This window comes from Dipodomys spectabilis, unplaced genomic scaffold (genome assembly GCF_019054845.1).
Source record: "Dipodomys spectabilis isolate Male_0828 unplaced genomic scaffold, ASM1905484v1 ptg000073l, whole genome shotgun sequence".
NCBI classification, from domain to species: domain Eukaryota; kingdom Metazoa; phylum Chordata; class Mammalia; order Rodentia; family Heteromyidae; genus Dipodomys; species Dipodomys spectabilis.
Window position 1 is genome coordinate 7935738 of NW_024870750.1, and position 12814 is coordinate 7948551.

The 12814-nt window shown below is 41.5% G+C and overlaps 1 protein-coding gene across 1 annotated transcript in view; it reads left to right on the forward strand.

Moving 5' to 3' along the window:
- Positions 1–12814, forward strand: part of Syne2 (spectrin repeat containing nuclear envelope protein 2) — a 259939-nt gene that overhangs the window by 87288 nt on the left and 159837 nt on the right. The window contains 6 exon segments of the mRNA XM_042682550.1: positions 924–1074; positions 5324–5482; positions 6087–6248; positions 9439–9540; positions 11525–11725; positions 12074–12245. Coding sequence (XP_042538484.1) covers positions 924–1074; positions 5324–5482; positions 6087–6248; positions 9439–9540; positions 11525–11725; positions 12074–12245 — 947 coding nt within the window.

A 12814-nucleotide genomic window follows, 5' to 3' on the forward strand; every position in this document is an offset into this window, starting at 1 on the left:
TTCCCATAAGCAAGCTGCTAGGGATGCCTTAGTTGTCTTGTTTCACTTTATTTATTTTGTTTTGTTGGTATGTGCATTTTTTGTGTTTTACTTTTCCTGATTGTGGGTATTGGACTCAGGGCCTGGGCACTGTCCATGAGCTTTCGTGCTCTAGGTTTCCACTTTGAGACACAGCAGAACTTCTGATTTTTCTGGTGGTCAATTGGAGTTAAGTCTTACAGACTTCCCTGCTTGGGTTTGCTTTGAACTGTGATCCTCAGATCCCAGCCTCCTGAGTAGCTAGGATTACAGGTGTGAGCCACCAGTGCCTGACTGGCCACTACCAGTTTTTGAGTGGTTAATTGGAGATAAGTGTCTCATGGGGACATTTCTGCCTGGGCTGGCTTTAAACCACCATCCTCAGATCTCAGCCTCCTGAGTAGCTAGGATTACAGGCATGAGTCACCAGTGTCCTGGCTGCATGTGTGTTCTGAGACAAGGGTCTCACCTTGTAATTTTGGTTGGCCAAAGTTAAAGGTTGGCTTTGAGCTTACTATGTAGCTCAGGCTGTCCGTGAATTCCAGATCTTCCTGTCTCTTGTTCCCAAGAGCCGAGATCACAGGAATGTGCCACCATATATAGCCGTACTATTTTCCAAGTGGTTAATGATGCAATTGAAATGAGGGTTATAAATTCTGTATTTCTCTCTAGAACTTCCTGTTAACTTTTTTCTGTTGATTCAGTGGCAATGCTAACTTGGTGATTATTTCTACTATCTGACTGCCAGATAAATATATGTGTGTCATTAATCTTAAGATATGTGGATAAAGAACCATTAGAGGGAAAGTCCTTTATGACTTAATAGTTATTATTGTAAGATATATAGGAAAATAATATTTTCTTTTAATTGTTAGATACTTATTTTACTTTTTTTCCCATTGTAGTCTTGAACAATGTGAGAGAGTATTGGAACTCTTAAAACAGTATCAGAACTACAAAAGTGTTTTGACAACTTTGATTCAGAAAGAAGAGAATGTCTTCTCCCTGCAGCCTTCTTACATGGGAAAGGACAACCTGAAGAAAAGGATAGCAGAGGTGAGCCCCTGGCCCAAGATTGAAAACTCCACTCCATGGTCCACACATGAGGCTGAGAGGGAAGAGGGTTTTAGAACTGAAAGCACTGTGGAAACTTGGTTTAAAAGAAATTACTGGGCTGGGAATGTGGCTTAGTGGTAGAGTACTTGTGTAGCACGCATGAATCCCTGGGTTGGATTTCTCAGTACTACATAAACTGAAAAGGCCAGAAGTGATGCTGTGGCTCAAGTGATAGAGTACTAACCTTGAGCATAGAGAGGCTCAGGGACATAGTTCACGCCCTGAGTTCAAGGCCCATGACTGGCAAAAAAAAAAAAAAAAAGAAATAACTTAGTTCCTAGCTACTCAGGAGGCTGAGATCGGAGAATCACAGTTCAAAGCCAGCCTGACCAGAACAGTCCATGAGACTCTTACCTCTAATCAACTAACAAAAAAATAAGTCGAAAATAGAGTTGTGGCTAACTTTGAGCAAAAAAAAAAAAAAAGCTGAGGGAAAGCACAAGGCCCTGAGTTTAAGCTCCACTTCTACCATCTCACCTCCCCAAAGAGAAACTACTTAGTAACTCTATTTTAACAGATATCTAAGAAATTATATAGCCAGGTGCTAGTGGCTCACACCTGTAATCCTAGCTACTCAGGAGGCTGAGATCTGAGGATCACTGTTCAAAGCCTATCCAGGCAGGAAAGTCCGTGAGACTCTCATATCCAATTAACCATCAGAAAACCGGAAGTGGTATTGTGGCTCAAAGTAGTAGAGTGCTAGCCTTGAGCAAAAGAGATCAGGGACCGTGCCCAGGCCCTGAGTGCAAGCCCTATGACTGACCTCCCGCTCTCAACTGTTCTTTATTACCAGTCAGTTGAGAGCAGGCAGTCCCTGGTTGGTCACGGGTTGCTGGGTGATTTTGATGCTGGGTCCTTGGTTCCCAGCAGCTCAGGGGAATCAAGTGGTGATGTGGGGAAAATGATGGGTGACTTTTCTGTCACGCAGTGTGAGCTTGACTTCCTGGTTACTCTGTCTGTGGAGCCTCACCAGTCTCAGCTCCACCTGCTAAAGAAAGTCGCTGTTTTGGACACTAGATGTCATTATTTCCTAGGATTGTGCAGAAGAATGACACAGGAAAGAATCTGCCATACCTCCCTGTGTGCGGCCCTCCATTAGGAACTTGCTTTTCCTCTGTGTTCAGAGCAATGAGCTCAGGCATGACAAACATGGGCCATGTGTTTAGTTTGACACACCTGGGTGGTAGAAAAGCATTTAGATTTCTTAGGCATGGACACAATGAAGTGGAAATGTAAATAAATGACGTCTTTCAGATAACTTGGTCTCCATCTAGAATTATTCACCTACCCTTCCAGCAATACCCAGAGTGTCAAGAATAGTCCTTGTCTGGATCCCACCTTCTCAGCTGTGTTGGAGCTGCTAGCCAGCAGTGATGGCCCTGCTTGGGCATCACTTGGTACAATAGGTGACCATGGGGCTGGCTCTCTATTGGCCTTCAGTGAAGGAGACCACAGGCTCCCGAGTGGAGAGTGCATTGGAACTTCTCTGAGATGACGTGGCTGCCTCCCTGAAGCAGAAGCAGCTCATGGTGTGGCTGATTGTGGGCTGGGATGTTCTGTCCTCGAGCCACTGGCCTAAAGGAGGTTCTGGGATCATTGTCACAGATCATCACAGATCTCCTGGGCTTGCGTCTACCCTCTGTTGTGCCCCCAACACCCTTTTCCTGTTTCAGCTTTACTTTCTGTTAGTAGTAGCAGAACGCAGCCCATTCTTGATTTGGGAGGTACATTGTTAAGCACCTAGCAGAGGCATCTAGATCCAGGGCCTGGAACTTAACATATTGTGTGTGTGTGTGTATGTGTATGTATGTGTGTGTGTATGTGTATGTATGTGTGTGTTACTGGGATTGGAACTGAGGGCCTCATGCTCTTTCTTAGCTGTCCCTCTACCATGTGAAACACAGTTCCACTTCCAGCTTCTTGTCTTGAGATCCTGAGATCTCAGCCTTCTGAGTAGCTACGATTTCAGGTGTGAGCCACCTGACTGAACTTAACAGTGATTTCTCTCCTTCACCCTCTATCCTCCCAACCTCTCCTTCTCAGCTTAACTCATTTGACCCAGTATCAAATTCTATCCATTTTCTGCAAACAGAATATTTTGTTATGATTGAGTAATGTTTTATAGGTTAAATTTTTTTCTCTACCTTTTTTGGTGCTGTAGACTGACCCTAGGGGCTGGTACCTGCTAATCATGAACTCTACCCAGTCCTTTCTGTAATTCCCTATTATATAACATGAAGCTTTAATGCCTTCTCATTTCAACATTAATTCTAACCAGGATAGTCCAAAGAATGTGAGGTTTTAATAAATTATTCCTATGTCTAGTCTTCCTATTTATGTGTCCATAATATTTTAGCAGTAACTTTTGCTTAACTATACCCCATATACACAAAATTATTTATTATACATTTTAATTTTTACATAGTAGTGGAACATACAGTGGGTAAACATTTTCAGTAAATAGAATGGCATATGGTTTAAAGAATTTATGGAAATCCTTGAGAGAAACACAGTGATCCTGGATTTCACTGTTTGATCAAATATTTCACTCCTAAGAAATAGAGGCAGTCCTTAATACCAAATACCTAAATGTTTATTGCAGCACTTTACAGTTTTGCTGGTTGCCTGTGTCTTCATTGTTTTGATTAGCCTCGCATCTTGTGTGTCTATTGAGTGACTTGCTTCTGGACTCAGAAAACCCAGAAGCCATACAGACCAAATATAAATAAATAGTATTATGTGTGTTTGAGGTTTATGGCTCACACCTACAATCTTAGCTACTCAGGAGGCTGAGATCTGAGGATTGGGGTTTGAAGCCTGCTCTGGCAAAAAAGTCCATGAGACCTTAATCAGCAAAAGACTAGAAGTGGAGGTGTGGCTCAAGTGGCAGAGCACCAACCTTGAATGAAAAAGCTAAGTGAGAGTTTGAGGCAAGCCCTAAGTATCAGCACAATAAATAAATAGATAAATCAGTAGATAAATGAGTTTTATGATTTAAATAGCTTTAAGGAATGTATAACAATAAAGGATTTTCTCATTTTATTGAGACTGTATCTAGTATAGTGTCCTTCATACACATACAGCTTACATATCTATTAAAATACATTACTTTGTGGAACAGTCTTGAAGTTTTAGCACAGAAGCTTAGATCTTTTCACAGAGTTTTTTAAAAAGGAAATCTAGTTGTGATCATTAAAAAATTTACAATTGAGCCCTTAGTAGCTCAATCCTGAAAGCCTAGCTGCTTAGGAGGCTGAGACCTGAGAATTGCAGTTCGAATCTGGCCTGGGCAGGAAAGTCCCTGAGACTCTTCTCTCCAATTAAGAAAACTTGAAATCCCAAAGAAAATGGGAGTGGAGCTGTGGCTTAAAGTGATAGGGTACTAACCTGGAGCAAACGAGCTCAGAGACAGTGCTCAGGCCTTGAGTTCAAACACAATGACCAACAAAGAAAGAAAAAAAGGAAGAAAGAAAGAAAGTGGGCTGGGAATGTGGCCTAGTGGTAGAGTGCTTGCATAGCATGCATGGAGCCCTGGGTTCAATTCCTCAGTACCATATACATAGAAAAAGCTGGAAGTGGTGCTGTGGCTCAAGAGGTAGAATGCTAGCCCTGAGCTTAAGAGCTCAGGGACAGCACCCAGATCCAGAGTTCAAGCCCCATGACCAACAATAAATAAATAAATAAAATTTAAAAAGATGAAAGAAAGAGAAAAGGAAGAAAACTTCCAGTTAATTTGGTGATAACTTAGGACTGTTTGTGCACACAGTCAGTTACTTCATCTTCCTGGTGTTTTGGCCCGGTGACCCATATGTGGTACCACTGAGAATGTTTGTCCTTCAACATCATCAGAACCTGGATGTTTATCTAGGATACCGTGCTGAATTTCCACTCTCTTTAATAAAAGACAAATGCAAAAGAAAGACCAAAAGGCTAGAATGACAGAGCATCACTAATGTTTGGGAAATGGCAGTGTGGGAGTGACTCCCTCCCATTCACCCCAGGCGCTCAGTGTAGGACAAAGTCACTGTTTCTTCCGGTGCTAGAAGCACCTCCATCCTCTCTGTCCTCCTCACTTAGTGCTCCACTGTACCAGTACAGCAAGAAGGTTCTTTGCATGTAGAAGAAATACAGCGGTATGTTTATGTGCCGTCTATGCCAATATATCAAAAACATCTTTCCTTTTTTACAGATTGAAACTGTCAAACAAGAATTCAATGAGCATTTAGAAGTGATAGACAAGATAAACCAGATCTGCAAAAACCTTCAATTTCATCTAAACAAAATGAAAGCCTTTGAAGAGCCTCCTTTTGAAAAAGAGGCTAATGTCCTTGTGGATAGATGGCTTGATGTAGGTGGTAATTTAATTGGTTGCAACTTCTCTTTTGTAAACAATTGAACTGGTACTTTTTGAGTGTGTCTTTAACATTTTTATATAATTGGAAAATTAAACTATAGTCATTGTAAAAAATGTTTGAATACTACAAAGTTTAAACTTAATAATTAACTTTACCCCAGAGTTAGGCAGTACTAACAATTGAGTTTGTAATCTTCTAGGTATAGAAGAAGTACATAGTTATTTAATACCTTAGGATGGTGATTTTTTTTCAACTCTATACATCATACATTTTTGGTTGGGCAAAAATGATATCTTTATGAAGTACAAACTAAGAATTTATCTGTGGTTTGTTTTTCCATCTTCATTCTAAAAGATTTTTTTTTTAAATAATGTGGTTTAGATATCAGGAATACTGTTGCTTTTAATTGCATGTATATTTACAAAGTTTGGTGGGTTTTGTTTTTGTTTTAGTCACTTAAGTGACTGTTATTGGTAAATAAAGCAACTCACTCAGCTGCTTATGGTAAACTTTAATTTTAAAACTGTTGTTTGATTGAAATAATGGTTTTCACATTTTTTCACCTGTCTGAATTCCTTCGGATTTAAATTATGGTAGATGAATGAGAAGACAGAAGAGCACTATGAGAAGCTTGGCCGAGCTCTGGCTTTGTGGGACAAACTTTTTAATTTGAAAAACATCATCGATGAGTGGACTGAAGAGGCTTGTCAGCAAATGGGATCGAATCAGCTGACTGAAGAGGAAGGAGAAAGATTGAAGGTGACTCGGTAGAAATAGAATAGAGGCTCTGCCTGTACACTGCCGACATTTGAGGACTGAAATTACTTTCTTGGGGCAGGGTAGAAAAATCTAAAGGAATTTTTTTTTCATCCTTCCTTAAGAAGGAGCCAACCTCTACCACTCCCTTTGTGATATCTAGGATGATGTACATAGTTGTGTGGGGTTTTTTTTTTTTTTTTTTTTTGGTTGTACCTAGGATTTGAACTTTGGGCCTTGGGCTTGCTAGGCAGGTGCTTTACCACTGAGCCATCGTTCCAGCCTAAAGTGGACACTATTAATCTAGGATTCACAAAAAAACAAAGAGATTCATGGATAAGATGACCTTGGATGGGGGAATAATACCTTTCGTTTCACAAGTGTCTCTATGGTAGTATTTGTTTTAATTGTGAATATAGACAACGCACATACACATAGACACGTACATGTTTGTAGGTAAAATACCATTATTTGGAACTTAATTACCAAGAAAATCACAAAACAGTGTTAGATCTTTATTCATTTGTTACAACTGCTATTCTATGACTACTTTGAAAAGATAGGATTTAGCAGCCCTGGCGCTACATTAGGTAATTTAAGGTAGTTATCCAAAAACATGAATTCACATATATATTACAAATTATTTGTAATATTTTGGTAGCCATAACTATATTTTCACTATAACTGATATTTTGATAACTACAGTGAGCATAATACTAGTTATGACAACAAATAATATGATACAAAATCTTTGATAACTATAATATAATTGTTTACGTCTTTTCTTTCTTTCTTTTTTTTTTTTGTCGGTCATGGGCTTGGGCACTGTGACTGCGCTCTTCAGCTCAAGGCAAGCGCTCTACTGCTTGAGCCACAGCGCCACTTCCGGTTTTCTAGTGGTTTATTGGTGATAAGAGTCTTATGGAGTTTCCTGCCTGGGCTAGCATTTAACCGTGATCCTCAGATCTCAGCTTCCTGAGTAGCTAGGATTACAGGCATGAGCCACCAGCGCTGGCTCCTCTTTTCTTTCTGTTTTATTTTTCAAATAATATCACGCAAAAGACCCTTAGGTTTCACCAAATTGCCATAGGGGTAGCTAGTACAAAAAGGGTAAGAATTCCTAACAGAAGCTACACCCCAAGGACAAAGGCTGAAGGAGACTTTTTCTTAAAGGGCCAGATCATTAATATTCTGGGCTTATGTATTTTCTCAGCTCCTCAACCATGATGTTGTATCAATAAAACTGATTGATAGTCAATACACAGATCATTGAAAGTTGATGGGTGTTGATAAGACTTACTGCTTAGCCAGCCCAAGGCCTGTGCCTGATCTTCTTCACTGAAAAACCCAAACAAAGTAAAAAGAAAAACAAAAACCAGTTCTCAGTCCCTCAGAAATGAAGCAGCCTCACAAAAGGATTATAGAAAACACAAGATTGGGTGTCCTTGGGGCTGGGAAGGTGGCTCAGTGGTAGAGTGCTTGCCTTGCATGCATGAGGCCCTGGGTTCGATTCCCCAGCACCACATAAGCAAAAAGAAAAAAAGCCAGAAGTGGTGCTGTGGCTCAAGTGGTAGAGTGGTAGCCTTGAGCTGAAAAGCTGAGGGACAGTGCCCATGCCCAGAGTTCAGGCCCCACAACCGTACCCAAAAACAAAACAAAAAAAAAAGATTGGGTGTCCTTGACTTTTAGAGAGCCCTCCCTGCAAGAAAGCTGATTTAAAAAACAAAATGAAAAGAATCTGTAATCTCAGTTTTTTGCATTTGGAAAGAATCAGAGTTGTCTGTTTTAACTCTGAAAATAATTCTTTCTGGGGCTGTGTATGTAGCTCAGTGATAGGACAAAGAGCTTACAGCTGAGTTCAATTCCCCAGTTCTCCTCCCCCCCCAAAACAAACTTGTTTTTCTATATATGATTAGCTTATATCATACAAAAACCATCTTGCTAGGTCAAAAAACATTTAAATATTGGCAGATATATGTGGTTCAGTGCACAATAAAAGTTTATGTGTGTGTGTACACGAAATTGATGTTTCAAACCTAATTTTCTGTAAAAAAAAAATTTTTTTTTGTCTGTCTTGGGGCTTGGACTCTAGGCCCAGGCGCTGTCCCTCAGCTCTTCAGCTCAAGGCTAGCACTCTACCACTTGAGCCACAGTGCCACTTCTGGCTTTTTCAGCTTATGTGTTACTGAGGAATCGAACCTAATGCCTCATGCATGCAAGGTGAGCACTCTACCACTGAGCCAACTTCCAAGCCCTAAAATTTTTGCTCTCTTATTTACTTTTTAACTTCCATGTTTATTTTTTATACGTTTGGGAAAAAGTCTTCAAAGTGGGCTGTGATTTCTAGTTTCCTGAATAATTAGGATAATTCTAGAGTGAAACTATGATCCTCTGAGTGAAAGTGAGACATCTCTAAGGATCCTTTAACATTTTCTTGAAATACAGGTTATTTAAAAGCCTGATGTTAGGGCTGGGAAGGTGGCTCAGTGGTAGAGTGCTTGCCTTGCGTGCATGAGGCCCTGGGTTCGATTCCTCAGCACCACATAAGCAGAAAAAGCTGGAAGTGGCACTGTGGCTCAAGTGGTGAGCACTAGCCTTGAGCTAAAGAGCTGAGGGACAGCGCCCAGGCCCAGAGTTCAGGCCCCATGACTGACCAAAAATAAATAAATAAATAAATAAAATCTGAAGTTAAAGATAGTCAAGCAGTTAGCCCATGGGTCAATTTTTGCCAAAATTGTGTTTGCAACTGAGTGTCCATTCACATGTCTGAGAATTTGTAATACTTTGCGTAGGTTCTCTTTTGTCCTCGAAACAGAAGATACTTGTGTTTCTAATTCACAAGACTGTCAAAAAGACTGGTTGCCCGTGGTTCACACCTGTAATCCTAGCTATTCAGGAGGTCTAAGATCTGAGGATCCTGATTCAAAGCCAGCCCCAGCAGGAAAGTCCATGACATTCTTATTTCTAGTTAACCACCATAAAACCAGAAATGGCACTATAGCTCAAAGTGGTAGAGTGCTAGGCTTGAGCATGAAAGCTCAAGGTACTCAGGCCCTGAGTTCAAGTCCCACGACTAACAAAAACACAAAAACAAGCACTTAAGTGAAATTCCACAGCACTCTGTTTCTGTAGATTAAAATTTTATGAAAATTAGCCATGAAGTAACAAGATATACCTTTAAAATGTGTTTTAGGATGTGTTACAAGCCCATGAAGAAAAAACTTTGGAATTTTCTAGAAGAGTGACTGAAATACAGTTCCTGCTTCAGAGTAGTGAAAAACCACTTGAATTGCAGGTACTAGCATTGTTGTTTTTAATTTCAAAGTATCAAACTGTAATCTCAGTTTTTTGCCTACAAAATACTATGCGGATTTTTTAAAAAAATTGTTGTTTGTTTGTTTTGAGTCAGGTCTGCTTTTATAACAGGCTAGCCTCAAACTAATAATCTCCCTGCCTCTGCTAACACTCTCCTAACACTGGGATTATAGGCATGTGCTACCACTCTTGACCCCACCATGGGTTTAATACCCAGTATAGGTAATAAAATGTGCTCTGTGCTTAGCATGGCTAACGTACTTTGCATTTTTCTTTCTCCTTTCACTCAGGACAGGCTGTTTATGTAGAGGGGAAAATGGTGGTTGTGTTTTCCATTTAAAGCGACCGTGATTCCCCATGGAACCATGTGTTAGGTATAGGAAGGATAAGACCCAGGTGGGCCTATGTGTACTAACTGAAGATGGAGAAAGAGCCATGGCCTGTGTTGGATGGAGAAATTGGTCTGTGTTTCCTTTGCTCCGCTGTGGTTGAACGCACCCTCGGTAGGCAGAGTGTGTTGGTGCCATCCTGGCCATACTGCCTACATGACCTTTGTGCTCTTAGAGAGGTTGCCTGCCCGTCTCAGCCTGTGTTTTATACATGAAGTGCTTACCACAGTGCCGTGTACATAAAACATTATCATGGCCAGCCGGGGATGGTGGTACAGGGCTATGGGCCTGCTACTTGGGATGTCAGGCGGGAGTTTGAGGACAGCCTGGGCTGTGTATGGAGACATTCAGAAAACAATGTGGACTATTCAGGTTTGTTTGTTTTTTCTGTACGTTTTTATCTCATTTATGCTTGTCTGCCTGCCTTCCTTTCTCTCTTTCTCTTTCTTCTTTGTTTGTTTCTTTCCTTTTTTTTTTTTTTTTTTGGTCAGTCATGGGGCTAGAACTCTAGGCCTGGGCGCTGTCTCTGTGCTCTTCAGCACAAGGCTAGCACTCTACCACTTGAGCCACAGCACCACTTCCGGCCTTTTCTGTTTATGTGATGCTGAGGAATCGAACCCAGGGCCTCATGCATGCAAGGCAAACGCTCTACCTCTGAGCCACCTTCCCAGCCCTCTTCTTTCTTTTCTTTTCTTTCTTTCTTTTCCTTTCTTTCTTTCTTTCTTTCTTTCTTTCTTTCTTTCTTTCTTTCTTTCTTTCTTTCTTTCTTTCTTTCTTTCTTTCTTTCTCTCTTTCCTTCCTTCCTTCCTTTCTTTCTTTCTTTTCTTTCTTTCCTTCCTTCCTTCCTTCCTTCTTTCTTTCTTTCCTTCTTTCTTTCTTTCTCTCTTTCTTTCTTTCTTTCTTTCTGTCCCCTCCCTCCCTCTCTCCCTCCCTCCCTCTCTCCCTCCCTCCCTCGCTCCCTCCCTCCCTCGCTCCCTCCCTTCCTTCCTTCCTTCCTTCTTTCCTTCCTTCCTTCCTTCCTTCCTTCCTTCCTTCCTTCCTTCCTTCCTTCCTTCCTTCCTTCCTTCCTTCCTTCCTTCCTTCCTTCCTTCCTTCCTTCCTTCCCCCTTTCTCTGTGCTGGTACTAGGTGTTAAATTCAATTTTCTTTCCTGTGCTGGTATTAGATGTTTAATTCAAGGCCTGAGCACTGTCCCTGAGCTTCTTTGCTCAAAATTACCACTCTTACCACTTGAGCCACAGCTCTACTTCCAACTTTTTGGTGGTTAATTAGAGATAAGAGTCCCATGGACTTTCCTGCCTGGGCTGGCTTTGAACTGTGATCTTCAGATCTTAGCCTCCTGAGATTTAGCTAAAATTGTAGGTATGAGCCACTGGTGCCCAGCTTCCCTGTTATACTTTATTCCTTTTCAAGGCAATTCTCTCATTGTATGAGTGACACAGGATGAAGGAGAGCCATCAGAAGACTTGAGTTCTTAGTGAAGCTAAGCCATCCCAGCATGCTCTCTTGCAGTGCAGTGTACGGCAGTCTACTGAACACAATTCATCTCAGTGCTTCCTATGTTGCATAAATTCAGGTCATGGAGTCCTTTGTTTTGAGCAAGATGGGCCGCATGAGAAAGTATCTCACAGGGGAATCCAATGGCTCCGAGCTTGATGGCAGCACAGCAGAGCTCAGGGAGGACCTGGACCAAGCCAAGACCCAGATTGGAATGACCGAGTCCCTCTTGAAAGCACTATCGCCCACCGACAGCCTGGAGATCTTCACGAAACTCGAGGTACTGCCCAACTGCATGGCTTCGGTGACCCATGTTAATCTCCCACTTATTTTTATAGTTTTGGCTTTTTGCAGTCAATAAAAACAGGAAAATGAAAAGTCCTAGTTAGAGCAGAGATCTCAGAAACCCGTTTGCTTATTTAACCTTTTCACCCTTGAACTGCCTCATGGGATAATAACTTTTAGATATTCACTTGCATTGTATTATACATGGGCTAGTGAAGGGAAAGTGAGTGAATTCAATTGAACACCTTTGAGATGCTTCCAAAAATCATGAAGAGCTGCCTGGTGTCGTTCGGAGGGGGCTGTTTTAAGATGTGGTGGTGGTTGCTTGTGTGTTCTTGTGTAGGAGATACAGCAGCAGATTCTCCAGCAGAAGCACAGCATGACTGTCCTGGAGAATCATATAGGTTGTCGCACCCCGGAGCTCTCTGACTTGAAAAGGCAATATGAAAGTGTCAGCGATTTGTTCAGTGCCAAGAAACGTGTTTTGCAAGATCACTTCTGTGCATTATTGAACGGTGAGTGTGAGGTTTCTCTTGAACGATGACCAGTAAAGTGCTGTGTGCCTATAGTAACCTAAGCCTGGCTTACAGGTAGTTTGCATAGACAGCATTGATTGATTGATGGAGGTACCGGGCTTGGAACTCAGGGTCTGTCTCTTAATGGGCAGATGCTCTTTTACTTGAGCCATGTTCCTGTCTCTTTTACTTTAGTTTGTTTGTTTATGTTTTATTTTTTGTTTTGGTGCTAGTCTTATAGCTTGATCTCTGGGCCTGGGTACTGTCCCTGAGCTTCTTTTGCTCAAGGCTGGCACCCCACCAACTGAGCCACAGCTCCACCTTCTGGCTTCTTTGGTAGTTTAATGGGGATATAAGAGTCTCAGACTTTCCTGCTCAGGCTAGCTTCAAACTGAGATTCTCAGATGTCAGACTCCTGAATAGCTAGGGTTGCGTGTGTGAGCCACCAGTGCCCAGCTCACTTTTTTTCCCCCCTTTCTTTTATTTGTGTCTGTCATGGGGCTTAAACTCAGGACCTGGTGTCTGTCCCTGAGCTCTTTTGCTCAAGGCTCGCTCTACCACTTTGAGTT